This window comes from Spea bombifrons, chromosome 4, assembly GCF_027358695.1.
Source record: "Spea bombifrons isolate aSpeBom1 chromosome 4, aSpeBom1.2.pri, whole genome shotgun sequence".
In the NCBI taxonomy this organism is placed as follows: Eukaryota; Metazoa; Chordata; class Amphibia; order Anura; family Pelobatidae; genus Spea; species Spea bombifrons.
This window is the reverse complement of record NC_071090.1, coordinates 80,545,496-80,562,372: the sequence shown is the minus strand read 5'-3', so window position 1 is coordinate 80,562,372 and position 16,877 is coordinate 80,545,496. Positions and strand designations below refer to the sequence as shown.

The 16,877-nt window shown below is 39.4% G+C and overlaps 1 protein-coding gene across 1 annotated transcript in view; it reads left to right on the top strand.

Moving 5' to 3' along the window:
• UNC13C (unc-13 homolog C) overlaps positions 1–16,877 on the top strand; it is a 208,279-nt gene that overhangs the window by 79,245 nt on the left and 112,157 nt on the right. Inside the window, exons 9-12 of the mRNA XM_053462529.1 lie at positions 4,602–4,829; positions 5,743–5,884; positions 10,668–10,837; positions 15,673–15,788. Coding sequence (XP_053318504.1) covers positions 4,602–4,829; positions 5,743–5,884; positions 10,668–10,837; positions 15,673–15,788 — 656 coding nt within the window. The remainder of the gene's footprint in view (positions 1–4,601; positions 4,830–5,742; positions 5,885–10,667; positions 10,838–15,672; positions 15,789–16,877) is intronic.

Genomic DNA, 16,877 nt, shown 5'->3' with positions numbered 1-16,877 from the left:
TAACAAGGCTATTTTGTAATACATTTTAATTATAATCACGACTATAAACCACACACACCTTAGACATCCTGATTTAGTAAAGCTGAAAACGGTATCTAAAGCAATTTTACTTCATTGTATCCCGTAGAAAAATACATAATGTTACAAGACATTTTAATGTTGTGTAGAATCTGTTTACTAAGTATTCGCTACTTGCCTTGTGGGAATTTCCCACTTCATTAGAGAGGAGTCACACAATACTTTAATGCCGCAAGTCCCTAGTGATGTTATGTTAAGGTGACATCTGCACTTATCAATAGTGTGTTTGTTTATTTCACATTATTTTTTTATTTTACTCTTTGTCTTTCTTGGTCATTAGACATTTATTTACGGATAGTTTAACGGCTTGCTTTCCAGAAAGTGGATATACACTCACTGACCACTTTATTAGGTACACATTGCTAGTACCGGTTTGGACCCCCTTTTGCCTTCAGAACTGCCTTCATTCTTTGTGGCATACTTTTTACAAGGTGCTGGAAACATTCCTCAGAGATTTTGGTCCATATGGACATGATGGCATCGCGCAGTTGCTGCTGATTTGTCGGCTGCACATCCATGATGCGAATCTCCCGTTCCGCCACATCCCAAAGGTGCTCTATTGGATTGAGATCTGGTGAATGTGGAGGCAATTGGAGTGCAGTGAACTCATTGCTATGTTCAACAAACCAGTTGGAGATGATGTGAGCTTTGTGACATGGTGCATTATCCTGCTGGAAGTAGGGTACACTGTGGTCATAAAGGGATAGACATGGTGACATGCTGTAGCATTTAAACAATGCTCAATTGGTACTAAGGGGCCCAAAGTGTGCCAAGAAAATATCCCCACACCATTACCTGAACCAGCAGCCTGAACCATTGATACAAGGCAGGATGGATCCATGCTTTCATGTTGTTTACACCAAATTCTGACCCTGCCATCTGAATGTCGCAGCTGGAATCGAGACTCATCAGACCAGGCAACGTTCTTCCAGTCTTCCCTTTTCCAACTTTGGTGAACCTGTGCGAATTGTAGCCTCAGTTTCCCATTCTTAGCTGACAGGAGTGGCACCCGGTGTCAACACAACTGCCGCTCACTGGATAATTTTTCTTTTTCAGACCATTCTCTGTAAACCCTAGAGATGGTTGTACGTGAATATGCCAGTAGATCAGCAGTTTCTGAAATAGTCAGACTAGCCTGTCTGGGGCCAACAACCATGCCACGTTCAAAGTCACTTAAGTCCCCTTTCTGATGCTCGGTTTAAACGTCAGCAAGTTGACCACGTCCACATGCCTAAATGCATTGAGTTGCTGCCATGTGATTGGCTGATTAGCTATTTGTGTTAACAAACAATTGAACAGGTGTAGTGGCGTCTCCAGCTTTCATATTTAGGGGGGGCACATGGGGGGCCAGGGACCAAAGTAGGGGGGCCAATTATAAAACGGTACATATACTATATATATATGCGTTAGACGTGCATTTTTAACTACATTATATGTACTTATCTCTTTGAAGTGATTGAAATATGATTTCAAAATAACAGCTGAACTGGCAGTTATTTTTCATTCTTTAATATTAGCCCCTGCTGCCAATATATATATATATATACATATAAATATTAGACCCTGCTGCCGATATATAGAAATATTACACCCTGCTTCCGATATATATTAATATTAGCCCCTGCTTCGGATATATATTAATATTAGCCCCTGCTGCGGATATATACTTATATTATACACTGCTGCCGATATATATTAATATTAGACCCTGCTGCCAATATATATAAATATTAAACCCTGCTGCCAATATATATAAATATTAGCCCCTGCTGCCAAAACATATATAAATATTTGCCCCTGCTGCCAATATATATATAAATATTTGCCCCTGCTGCCAATAAAAATATAAATATTTGCCCCTGCTGCCAATATATATATATATATAAATATTAGACCCTGTTGCCAATATATTTTTTAGTGAAAAAATTGGACCCTACCCAAGCATTTCCTTGGGCCCCGCTCAATGCTCCCTTGCATGCAATCACTCCCTCCGCTACCATACTAAAAAAAAAATATTTCCCACACTGACTGCAGATCAGGGGGAGACAGTGAGAGTCAGTCCTTCTGACTGCACCGTGACATTGAGAGGTCCTCTCCCTCATCCCTTTGTCCCCTCATTCACTAAACCATACTGCCCTTTTACTTACACCCTGTAGTTCAGGTATAGATCAAATAAACAACACATGGAAACAGCACTCCAGGTATTGATCAATTGAATAAGACATACAAATCCTATATTTGCAGGTAAACATAAATAATGAATGAAAACATAGCAGATACAGATCCACAGAATGACACAAAACCCAGCTTTGCAGGTATATATGAATTGGAATTCACATAAAAACTCTGCATTAAAGGTATAGATAAAACCCCCTAAATTACAGGCATAGATCACAGGTCGCACACCCCAAAGCCAACCCTGGCGTCCACATTGCCCACATAGAACCCGACCAGCACCAAGATAACATTAACAAATTGCAGTCAAGAGTGAGCCAACTTTGTCCCCAAACAGCCCAGCGTGAGCCAATTTTGTCCCCAAACAGCCCGCCCTGACACCATTACAGGCTCTGCAACACCGACACCCAAACACACACACCAGGAACGCCCTCTGCCACACAGATACCAGGACAGGCTCTGCCACACTGACACCCAGACACACACACCAGGACAGGCTCTGCCACACCGACACCCAAACACACACACACACCAGGACAGGCCCTGCCACACAGACAGCCAAACACACACACACACCAGGACAGGCTCTGCCACACAGACACCCACACACACACACCAGGACAGGCCCTGCTACACAGACAGCCAAACACACACACCAGAACAGGCCCTGCCACATCAACACCCAAACACACACACACCCGAGGACAGGCTCTGCCACACAGACAGCCAAACACACACACACCAGGACAGGCTCTGCCACACTGACACCCACATCCAAAATGCTTTCCACACTGGTTTGCTGTTTGTTTGTTTTTCCCCCTTGTGTATTGATGCCTCAGCCAGCCTCCCTTTGGTTTTAATGTATTTCCCCACACACCCTTGTGTATTGCCCCATGTGGATTTGTGCCCCCAGCCAGCCCCCTTTGTACAATATGCCCCTTGTGTATTGCCCCATGTGGATTTGTGCCCCCAGCCAGCCCCCTTTGTACATTATGCCCCAACACCCTTGTGTATTGAGTTATGTGATGTCCCCAGCCAGCCCCCCTCCCTTGTGTATTGATGCCCCCCTTTGCATTGTTAATGACCCATGTATATTGATTTATGTGGTGCCCCAACCACCCTGTTGTGTGCTTATACCCCCTAGCCACCCCCATTTTGTATTAAATTGTTGTCCCAATGCAGCCCCCCCCTTTGATTATGGCTCCCCTTCCTCCTATTACCCAAACTTTTTATTTTTTTTAATACTTACGTTTTTGCCGCATCCTTCACTGCTGCTGTCCTCCAACGTGCTCTTCTACCTGTTACGAGGAACTGTTCCGTGTGACTCCGCCCCCTTGAGTGGCCCATCACATTGACGATGTGACGTGCCGCTCAAGGGGGCGGAGTCACACGGAACAGGACACTGGGCGGCACTGTGCAGGCACGCTGGCCGCTTAATGATTTTAAAGCGGCCAGCGTGTCTTACTGCCGCTTAGACTCGCAGCCACATCGGCTGCAATGGTATCTCGGTCTGCCGGCCAGTTCAGCCGGCCCACCGCGGATGCTACGGGTATTAAAGACGGCCCTGGCGTGGCCGAATCGGTCACTTAAATGGGCGGCCGCGCGGCCGTTTAATATACATTCAGGGCGGCCTGGGGGCGTCTATTAAAAAAAAAAAAAAAAAAAAAGACGGCGTTTCAATTGGGGGGCACACGAGGGGGCACAGCATGCTGAAGGGGGGGCCATGGCCCCCTCTGGCCTCCCCCTGCCGACGCCACTGAACAGGTGTACCTAATAAAGTGGCCAGTGAGTGTATATCTTATCAGCCTGGCTTTCCTCAAACATATGCCAACATACCTGTGGAGCCAGCAATAGCTGACATACATTAACTGGGATGAACGCCATTTAAAATAGATTCTGCATTTCCAAACTCTCTTCAGCCTGCGCCTTATATAATAAATAGGGCCATAACGTCCATAGGCCCGCAAGTCACCAGGTGGCAATGCCCTCCTACCATCCTACACTAACACCCAGATGCCAAAAGCCCTAGTTATGGCACAGTGGAAAAGGCTTCTTCAAGAAGTGGTAGAGAGGAAAACAGTGAGGGAATTTAAACATGCATGGGATAGGTATATGGTTATTCTGAATATAAGACAAGACCAAGTACCAATACAGATTTAAGGTTTTTACAGCAAGACAAATGGACAGTCTAGATGATCTATATGGTTCTTATTTACAATAATAAAAAAAAAATCTTTCTAATGTATTTTTCCTGTTTTCAATATAAGGTAAAACAATGAGACTTAAGTAATATTCTGCCAAATTCTGTTTACATCTCATACTAAATATAAGCTCTATTTTTTGTCCAGGAGCAGCAGAAAAAAGCTCCAAACATGGTGCAGAGGACAAAACTCAAAACATAATTATGGCAATGAAAGAAAGGATGAAAATCAGGGAAAGAAACAGGCCAGAAGTTTTCCAGCTAATTCAAGAAATGTTCCTGATACCCAAGGAAGACTTTGTTCAACACACAAAGACAGCTAAGCAAAGTGTTCTGGACGGAACCTCCAAGTGGTCAGCTAAAATAAACATCACAGGTGAGCACCTTATCATCCACAAAGAAAAAGTGCTTTCATCTGAGATTATTTCACAGAGGCACTGATGTATTTCTCCTTGAATGCTATAATAAAATATTAATCACCTGTGAAAAAGTAATATTGATCCCGAATGTTATACTTTTAGATACGAATGCAATTACTGGTAGTTTTCAATGATTGTTCTTTTTCTGATCTGGTTTAAAGATAAGATATTTATTAATACGATAGCTGAATGTTTATTTTGATTATCATCTAAGATGTAAATACGGTGTTTTCTGTTGTGTGTTCTATAACTGATATGGAACTTCACAACCACAAGGATTCTTCATTTTAAGATGGAACCTACCCAATGAACTATTTCTTTTTTTTGCTAATAGAAAGCCGAATGTCTTTATATTCTGTTAAATTTGGCCAAAATAGTTAAATATACACCCAACCATCCTGCAGAATATGACACAACAGGTATACATGCATTCATTCGTATTTTGCATTGTGTGCATTATTTTGACTGATGTTCAGAATCTCTCCATAGATCTCTATCGGATAGTGTTCTAGGTTTAGAGATCAGCCTTGTTCTTTGATTGACAGATCCTGTATGATTATCTTCTCTTTTGTCCTAAACATACCTATATGCCTTTAAGGTTTTTTTTTGCATGATAAATTAATGTGATATTTCTTCTTCTGAATTAATTTAATACTGATTGGCCTCTGGAAGGTACTATACAATTAAATATAATGGTCCATAATTGTGTTTTAATGCCCTTGTGTAGTTCATTCTTATTATGCTTCTTTTACTATTTCAGTAATATAACTAATAATAATAATATTTATCATATGTATAATAATTGTATGCAATATTATAAAAATAGTATTATTACTGTTGTTGTTTTTATACCTTTTATTAATTTTTCAGTGGTTAGTGCTCAGGGCTTGCAAGCGAAGGATAAAACAGGTTCAAGTGATCCGTATGTTACTGTTCAAGTTGGAAAAACCAAGAGGAGAACTAAAACAATATTTGGCAACTTAAACCCGGTGTGGGATGAAAAATTCCATTTGTAAGTATGCAGGTGTTTTTTTTTTTTATCTTTGACTTTGACTTTTATGCATGGCAAACCGTAAAGGAAGTGCTCTGCTGATCCACTGTAACGTCTTTGGCTGCTAATTCAGGTTCAAAGATAAATCATTCGGAGAATGGATCTCCATTCTAATCAATGGTGTTTTACTACCCCACTGTACAAAGCAAATCGGATTAAAAATACCTGTTTTTGTAGGGAGATTAAGCAGAGCAAAGGACATGGTTTATCGTTTTTCTCTTGTTCAGAAAGAATTAAATCAATCCCAAGAATTTACAGAGTGGGGTCAAAGGACAAATCATGAGTAAATACCCCTTGGTAATTTTTCTTCACTTAACCTAACTAAATATATAGCCTACTTAGGTGTTTGGTTTAAACGGTGTATGTGCACAATTACTCTCAATATGAGGTCTGCTAAACTAGAGTCTTAAACTCTTGTGGTGCCTGTTTATAAACATATTAGGAAGCGGATTGTTTTTTAGAGCAGAGATAATGACAGAAGGCAAAGGCAGATTGGCGGAATTAGAAATAAACAAGTGCCCCGAAGTGCTAATCATTGTAAATCTTGTAAAACAAGTGAACAAGTATAGTGAAACGGCTTTATGTGTGTATATTGTGTAATGGCTACACAATGGCCTCTGGTTCTTAAGCTCGTTTGAGCAGTGCCCTCCTCACATGCTGTTTCTGCAAGTCAAATTGCTATGTTATATACTACTTGTAATTGTGACGGGACCGACCTGTACCCCGACTGGGTACTCCCGCCAAACGTTGCTTCCTCCTGCCGGGACACCAACAAGTAACCCCTTCAGCACCAGGCAGAACCAGCGTTGTAGATAGAAGGAGGGACGTCACTGCACCGAAGCCGCATTGGCACTGTGGCTATCCGAAGCTTAGCTACACAGCGTGGCTACAGCCCACCCCAAACATCAGGCAACACTCATGTTGAGGTGAAAACAGGACTCATTTATTAAAGCCAAATACAGAGCTATATATACACAAGTAGAAAAGGGGCAAGACAAATATCACATGATCTAATTACCATGGCAGGAAGGAAGTAATTAGATCAAATCCTGCAACACAATATCCGGGGGAAGGACAGGATGACACGAGACATAAATAATTACATTAACTGGGGACGTAGACGTGGAATGACGATAGACATATAATTGGCTTGAGACAGACAATGGCCAGGACACAGGGATAACAGGAGCTCACTGCCCTAACACAGTAGTTCTGGGAAAAGGGGAGCAGTCGGAATACCATATTACGAAAGGCAGGTTGGTCAGAGGTCTCGCTTAAATCTGCTCCATTTATAGTACAGAGCTCTACAGTACACAGCCTTCATAGTATATTTTACTGTGTGATCATCAGAGGCAAAGCACTGTGATATGACGACATGTCCGAGAGGATATCATGGATCAAACCTAGGGCACCTGTCCTCATACTAACCCGTGAATTTTTAGACTATTTTGAAGGCTGTTTTTCTATTTGTACACTAAAGGATAAAGGGTATTTTGAACTTTTGCGATCTTGTTTTTAATCATAATTTACTCCCCTCTCAACTAGTTTAACCACACAAATTACATTGTTTTTTTCAGGACCATTATTAATAAATAATGGGTTATACATTTCTTTTGAAATATATAAACCATTATTTATTATGAAACACTCTGCTTACCAGCAGCAGTTGTTCCCCCTTCAATCATTGAAATTACGGTAGGGGAGGAAGCTAACATTCAGCACGATGGCGATAAGTTTTGTGGAAAGTAGCCGAGTAATTCTTGCAAGATGTAAGGAAGGGACCACTGTTGCTGCAAGAATTTGCCGTCATTGCAGAGAGAAACGAAGAACGTAATGTCCCTGTCTTTAAGGGGCGGTTTTGTAGGGATGTATTATTACGTCCTCAGTCCTTATTGGTGCTGCAGTGTGCAGCCGGGAAGCCCGGCCGCATCATACAAGATCATAAAAACAGCATTTGGCTGTGCATATCCAGCTGTTGGTCGCACTTACATCATCAGATGGCCTCTGGCCTTAATGTGCCATCCCGTCATAGCCATCCACTCTAAGGTAGCTATGAAATATGCAGGATCAACAAAGTCTTCTTGAAGGACTACTTGTTTGCCCATCATAATATATTGTGAAGCCAGTGAGTTGCAAAGTTTCAATTTATGTACTCACAATTTAAAACCTTTGGAGCCAAGTTAAAATAACCATAAAAAATAGTACCAGCAGATGATAAATGAAAAGTGTAGAAAGTCTATTAAAGGTGCTGTTCCACCCACTCTACTGAATTTAACAATCCTATAAAACATAGAGACATTAGAAACATAACTCCTAGTACCGCTGAATGACCAAGGAATTATTTCATGTTTTAAACTGTTGCATCTTAATTATTTTTCACAGAATGCTAAACTGCCATGAGAAAGCAGGTACTGATTTTTTTTTTTCCATAAAAACGTTAAGGCTTCGTTTTGGGGTTGTTTATAACTGATTTAAACCTTTAGAGGAAAGAAGAAAATGACAGATGCAACATGATTTGGTTTCTTACCATGCTGTAGAGTGCATTTTCTGTTTGCTTTTTTCTAGATGAAACAGTACTTTTAAAGAGCATAGATTACTATGTGTCTTAATGCGTGAAATCATGTGAAACGTCTCATAATAAGATGCTGAGATGGGGTAAAATGTATCACAGTTCTCTCATTTGCTGAATAAAAATAGCACTTCTGACTCCTGTCTCATACCGCCCGCCTTCTAAAACAAATCGAACTGCTTGTGGTTAGATTTGCAAGCAGTGGTAGCTATGCAGAATGGACTTTAATTGGGAAACACAGCAAAAGATGTAGAGTCACCAAAGCTATGGAGACCTCAGAAGTCTCTTCTGTACTTTTTGTATGTAAGCCCAATAAAAGGTATCACCTTTGAATAAAGATCAATAAGTCCGTATCAATTTTTCTTTTTTTTACTTACAGATAGGGCCAGAGCATACCTTTAAGATCCATTTTAAAGTTAGTCAAGGTGAGACATATGGTTAATGCACCATGTGATTATTTTAAGGGTTTAAGGAGTGAACTACTAAGTACAGATGACAATCGGCAGATCTGATGGGTTTATTTTTTTCAGAGATATATATATTCAATTTTTTTCTTAAAGAATATTAAATATACTTAGATACTATGATTGTTCTTTAGATGCTATTAGTGACATTTTTCATTAACTGTTGATATCTGATGTGCATCTGTAACTTATACAGAACATGACACAATATGTAATATATCACAGAATTTTTAAAGCGTAATACATGCACAGTGTTTTCTGCAGTATTATTACACACGCTTTAGAAATGTATGTGCAAAAGAAGTCCACTGGTCAATCACCAAACAAGAAAGGACTTTACGGAGATACCTGTGTCTTCTAATGGAAGATTCTGATCCTTCTTCTGGTTTGAATAGAGAATCATTAACTATTACTATGTACTACAGCCTAGTTAATGACTTTTTCCTGCCATGAAAGGGTTCAAGTAGTCATAATGATAATTCACTTAAATTGGGTCAATCTCTTCCAAATACTTGTGGCCTGAGGCATGTAAATGAATGCAGTAAACTGCATGGTGCAGAGACTTGTTTATGATGTCCAGCTCGGCAGACAGTCTACTAACTGCTGTTTACCGCGATGGACGCCCCGCTGTAATCTCCTCTCTGTAGGAAGAGCTTTTGATATGCTGCTCTGTGCTCTACTTTGCAGGCACCGTCAGCACTCAATGAGCTTTGAGATACATCTCAAGAGCTTATAAAGCAGCTTTCATTTAAGCTATCCATCTGCTATTTCTGATTGCTGTAAAATAACACAATCCGAAATGCACAGTTTTCGTATATTATTTATTATTCCATGTAAATGCTCAGAAGTGCAATTATGTTGCAATCCATTTTTTCTGTGCTCTGTATACGGTGTATAAAAGCATTTCTATATTATCCAACGTCTATCTGTGCCGAAAGTTGAATTAAGAGGTACATGCATGTGGGGTTTAGTAAACATTATTATCATGTAAATGTGATGGTCTTTTAACCATTTCAGTACTCAGGATCAGGACACGTTTTTGGTCAGTTTTTATATTTTTGCTATAGCTACATTTAGGTGACAACATGGGCCTCCGCAGGATTTTTCCTGAGGGGCCAAAATATCTTCCCGAACTTTCCCTTCTCTTAACCCAATGCCTCTTTACCTCCTTGCCATTACCTGCCATTATTGGGTCAGGAAAGGGGTTTCTTGGTTGGGAGAAGTGTTAGTTACCCTTAAATAGAAAAAATGATATGACCATGGTAGTAGTAGCTAACTGACCAACATGTTCCTGTGCAACATGAGTACCATGACCCAGGAGCACACACCACAGGAGTTCTTTGCCCAGATACAGATAAGATAAGAGGACAGGGACTTTGATGATCCCAACAGTTGTGGGGGCTTGACTATAGGTATATTTATAGAGAGAGTATAGGTAGCCAAGGACAGCAGGAGTTGTCAGTTACATGTATAGGTAGATGTCGGTACAGAAACCATAGATACGCAGTAGTCATTCAAAGTCGGGTTTGGTATATTAAATGTGTAGTCAGACAAAGCCATGGTCGATAGACTGAGCGGGTAGTCGGGATATCCAGGTATGGTACACAGATCAAATACAAAATCGCTAGGCAGAGATTTTGCTCCTTAATGACTGGTTTGGTAATGTAATAAGTTAACATACATTTTTCTCTCTGGTTTTTTTTATATACAGTGAGTGCCACAACTCTACAGACAGAATAAAAGTGAGAGTTTGGGATGAAGATGATGACATTAAATCCAGAGTTAAACAGCATTTCAAGAAAGAGTCTGATGACTTCCTTGGGCAAACATTTGTGGATGTGCGGACCCTTAGTGGAGAGATGGATGTCTGGTACAATTTAGGTATGTGTTAGTTCTTGTTAAAACTAATGATTCCTCTTACAACAGCCACTTTAGCAAGTTTTCCACTATGAAAGTATAAAAAAAAAAAAAAAAAAGTTTGTATATTACTATTCTTGACCCATTGTCTGCCTTAATGGGTAGACAAGATGGGTAAGGACTGGCCGGACTGGCTAACACAAGGATATGATGACATAGGTGCAGCTGAGGGGTGGATATGGGAAGCATATTAGAATTCACTAATTCTCAGGAGAGGATTTGAAACATTAAATGTTCTCGTACAGCAACCTGCATTGCACTAGAGTATGATATGGGAATAGCTTGTACAAAATTATGTTGTAGTGCAGCCCGCCATTGAGTTGTTGAAACATAAACATTCAAATACACAAAGATGTGTATCACTTTTTGATTTATTATACATTTAAAGCATGTCATATATTGCTTTATGTAGGTCCAATTTCAATTTGCTTTTGCTGTTTACTATGGTTTAGGTTTTATAGTGTGAGAGGCAGTGAAGGTCCATCTGCAAAAAAACCAAAAAGTCTAGCTACAAACCCAGGTGATACCATGAAATATTCATCTCATGGAATTTAGTCTGCAAAAATATATCTAGGTCACCATCGCAGCAGAAGATTCATTGATAAATTATGTAATAGGGAGTTTGGGAAGGAAATGTGTTACTGTGCCATTCGTCAATGCTTCCGTATAACTACTCTTCTTGAGGACATAATGTGTGACACTTCTCTTCTAGCAACACTTAATAGCTCATTACCTTGTTGAGAAAAATGAGTGTCAAAAGCAAAACAACATTACTCAAATAAACAAGCATGTTGTGAAGAGCAGTTTTTACACTAAATCAGATTTGTTTGTCTTACATTGATGCCCTAGGGCTCTGGTAAACTATATAACCATGCCTACCCTCGTGATGATGGGACATAATTAAAACACTTTTATCACTTAGGGCTTTAGTCACTTAACTGTGAGTTGAAACATTTGAGCTCACTGACATTAAGCATTAAAGAGAGGGCAACCTACGTAAGCTTCTTCTTCAGGAAGGGTCAAATTGGTCCGGCATAATGCATAGCTATATAATTGAGATTTTTTGATTGCCATCTTACCAATAAATTATGCATTTTAGAAGGTTGCTTCATTCCTTTCTTGCTGGAGAACTTTACTGGGGGCACGTTCCTTAATAATGCATAGTTGAGGCAAAGAGTTAGAATGTTTCAAATCACTTTAATTTACATAGCAACTGACATAATTTGTTATTAGTGACATCACTTTGGCTAGTTATATAATATACATTAATTCATACTCTTTTGCTCCACCTTTGATCAGTTCTTTTTTTAGGTGGGATATTAATATTGTGATCTATGTTTTTAGTGAGTCCCCTATGGAACTTGTTATATGTTCCAGTTACTCCTGATAATTATCTTGTATCTCTATTTTTTGAAGGCCTGGATTGGTCAGTATAGTAGCTTCAGCTAAACAAAGAAATAAGTATAATTGTACAACCCCACTGTGGACTTTAATTAGGACCATCCTACAAGGAAGTACAGTTCACAGTTTAAAGGATTATACTTTTTTTGGGTTTCCATTACTAAGCAAACACATTTTACCTTTTACTTGTTATTTAAAGCATGTACTGCAACAAGCATGTGTGTTTAGTAGAAAATGAGCATTGAGTAAAGTTGTGTTTGTTTCAAAGTGGCATAAAAACTACAAAACTAACAACTGAAATAGTCAAATTGCCGGTTTAGCGTTAACATTATCCACCCACTCCCAAGTACAGCCTGCTGCTTGGTACTCCCCACTTCTTTAAAGTCGAACTAAGGTATTCCCATGTCATGGCCATGTCACCTTTTTGCTTTATTGAAGAAGCAAAGATACGGGCAACTACCATTGACAAGCTCCCAGGTATGATTATATACATCTTCAGGTATACCAATAAATAGTATAGTGAACTACACGTAGCATATATATCTGCAATTAAAATTGCATGCACATTTTTCTCTTTCATCTTTTCTTCTCTTCTTCACTCTACTCTCATTTTTTTCTTCTCTCACCCACGCTTCTTTCTTCTCTCTCACTACTACTTTCTTTCTTCTCTCTACTCTTTTTTTCTCCTACTCTTTTTTTTCTTGGTTTTCTTTTTCTCTTTCTCTGTTTCTATCATTACACCTGGCAGCCCCATCAACACAACACTATCTGGCAGTCTATCTCCTTCACACAATGCCTCAGTAGCCATTCTTCCATCATGCACACAACACTACGCAAGCCTTTAGGCAGTCCAGGTCCAAAAAGGTAACAGGCAGGTAAAATGGTAAATCCAAGAGTTAGATCCAGAGTCAGGTATGAAATATAGCTTTGGGCAAAGTAACATAATGAACTCATCCCTCCGTTAATGAGAGGCAGGGATATAATGTTGATTAGGTCAGGTGTGTTAATAACATAGGCTTCAGGTGAGAGAGGCAGGGTTCATTCATACCAGTTAACCGAACAGCAAGCTGTGGAGAAGAGTTCATCTCCGGGCAGACTTCTTAAAGGGGCGGCCACGTCTGGCAGTTGGCTGGGGCTGAATCCTGTCAACAAGAAAGCCTTGCTAACAATCGGCGTTCCAATTCATCCCAAGTAGGGTTAAAGGCAGGGCTTTGTTCAGGCCACTCTAGCCCCAAACTCTTTAGCCCCAAACCATGTCTTTATGGACATTGCATTGTTCACATGGGCATAGCCATGCTGGAAAAGGGAAGGGCCTTTCTTAAACTGGTGCCACAAAATTGGAAGCATACAAATGTCTAAAATGTCTTTGTATACTGTAGCATTAACATTACCTTGAGTGGAACTAAAAGGCCAAACCCAAACCCTGAGAAACAGTCCCAGATTATCCCTCCTCCACCAAACTTCACAGTAGCCACTGAATATTGTGATAGGTAACGATCCCCTGTCTTTCACCAAACCCAGATTCATTCATCACTGGTTTGTAAAAATGGTTGGAGTACCATGTTTAAAGTCAATGAGCTCTTCAGTACGACCCAGTGTCTATGGAGAGTGTTTGATTTTATACATCGGTTAGCAATGGGTGGGGCTGAAATGCCCAAACGCAATCATTAGTATGGTGTCCATATACTTTTGGTCATATGGTGTAAATATGAATATGTGTGATACGTAGGAGTTATAAAACAAAGACGTGGAATGTTATTTTAATTAAGACTCTTGCTATATTTGACCTGTCATTTAGTCAGGGCTAATTGCATTGCTCTCACCATACACTGTAAACCTGACACCTTTTATACTTGCAATCTTTCACAGAACTAGGCAGGCTGTTAAGTTATTCTTAGAAATTCAGAAGCTCCTATGCATTGATGCTACCAAAAGCCCTCCCTTACGAAGCCCGCTTCTGTCTGTGAGTCAATATAACCTGCTGTGTATCTCAGATGTAAGCAGAGCTGGACATGGCCTGATTTTTTTTATCAGCTACCTGTAAATTAACTAGTTAATTATCAAGAAGATAAATGTTGTGTTAAATAGTACCTGCTCCTCACAGCTTTGACCCTGGGAAACTGCCTTGTACCTGTGGCAGTGTAGAGGTTCCAATTAGAAGCCATGACATGGTATTGGCATGGAATTTGTTACTGGATTTTAAGTAAATGAATGTATATATCGTAAACATATAAAATGATGCATTTTTTCTATCAAGTAACTTTCCAAAAAACCGTTAATATATTTTCACACCAATGGCAAGGCAGTAGAGTCCACTAGCATTCAAAGGGCTATGCTGTGATTCCAGATATCATTGTCAGAACATCAATATGTTCAACATGTTAGGTGCAGTATGAATCGCATGCATAACCTCTATCTCTCCTGTTTTCTTCCATTAAAGTTGCCAGGTCCCTGCACAGCCTGCACAATATCTTGATCAGTAAAAGGGACGTGAAGTGCTGCAGGGTTCCACTGGGTTTGGAAATTAGAGTTACAGCAAAGCACTGAATATTGCAATATGTGTATTTAAGAAGCCACACAGTGTTATATCATATGAGCCACTACTTAACGTCCTATTCTGAGGACCGGCTTGATTATTCCTTCTCAAGTTATAGCTCCCCTATTGTGTTGTCAATGTAAGGATGAGATGAGGAGAAGGGAGGTAACTGCAGGAAATAAATTAGGTAGTTTATTTTGATACTACATGCTTCAGATCTCAGCTACCTTAAGGTAAAATAGTCTATTGCGTTCAACTTATATATCTTCTAAATGGTTACACTAATTGAAAAAGATGAGTATAAGCTTTAGACATTTTAGTTTTGATCATCTTTGCAGCCTCTCAGTTACCCTTTAAACCATGCTGTTATTAAAGGTTCCCTTAAGACCTAAAACCAGATGCGCTTTCTTATTAGGTCTACATTATTAACTACTTTGCCTTTTTGCCTAATATTTTAAAATCCTCAACTCATAGGTTTTAACTCTTGATATAGTGTAGAAATGATAGAGGCAGTTCCATTTGCTGGTCCCAAGTATGTTTTTTGGGTTGGAATCACCCTACCAATACACAAGCCAAAGAACAACATATTTGTAGAGGAATTAAAAAAACTACACATAGAACTAGCCGCTGAGTTAGTGGCACAATCTCCTGCATTCCAATTAGAACAAATATTTCTGTATCTCCGATGTAGCAAGCATGATTATCTGAGGCTTAGCTGATGTAAAAGATATAAACAATGGGAATAGACATCTGTTTCCAACTCTTGAATATCTGAAACCATGGAAATGTTTGTGGTCCCGATAGATAAGGTATAACATTTCTGTCGCTGACTTTTTTTTTTTTTTTTTTTTTTTTTTTACAGAGAAACGTACAGATAAATCCGCTGTCTCTGGGGCAATTCGGATGAAAATCAATGTTGAAATTAAGGGGGAAGAGAACGTGCCTCCATACCATGTACAATATACTTGCTTGCATGAGGTAAACCATATATCAGTATATTGCTTTCAGTGACGCGCTGTTGCCATTATGGATGTGCTCCATGTTTTAGTCTGATTGTCAAGATATTTAAATTACGGTAGAGTGAGCCAATGACGGCTTTAACTGGGCATTCAAAAACATCCAATGCCAACAAAGTGTACGCTTTTCATGAATGCCTTTTCTTGAAGGACAAATCTGACAATCCTGAATTGAAATCAAGCTTAACAGAAGCCTGTTGAATTTTTTGGCAGGAGGTCGGGGCAGGTGGAAGACTTCATGATGCAAAGATCCTGTCTGCATCCTTAGCAGCCTTAGTTTCCTTCCTACCGTTCCTAGCATAGACTCCTTTCATGTGGCAAGGGAGAATGAGATTCACGTCACTGCGAGCCCTGTTCTTTCTCTTCAGTGCTTTGTCACATTATGTAGTGTCTTGGTAAAGGAAGAGTAGGCACACTACCAATGTTTGCTAGAAATGAATGTTGTCAACAAAAGCTCAGAAATTCAATATATGACACCATCAAATAAAAGATCTGTATAGTATATCAGCTAACATGTAGCTTTTAGCAATATTAAAGCAGCTCGGGCACTTGACCCCTACTTAAGTTCATTAACAGCACTTGGGGATTTCGGAAGATTAAGGCAATTTATCAGCTACACAAGCAAAAAGCAAAAAAAAATGCAATATAATAATAAAATAATAGCGGTGATCATGATCAGAAATTATACAATAACAAGTATTATTATATTATGTTACATAATTGCAACACAAACCTTCTATTTTAAGAATATTGAATATGTGTCTTATGTCAAAAGGTAGAATTTATCTGGGTAATAAAACATCCACAATCAAGATACTTAGAGCCACTGCTGTGTGGTTTATTTAACTCTTAACATTTCCGGGTTTCACTTCTTATGCACCATTGTATCTAACATACTGTAGAGCTATAGATTTAGCTCTCATATATATATCTATAGATAGAAAGATAAGGTACGACAGATATGTATTGTAACATGGAGAAAATTCTGGTCATCCACATAGTATGTGTAATTCCTTTTAGTATTTCTATGAGTTACAGGTAGAAATCAGAT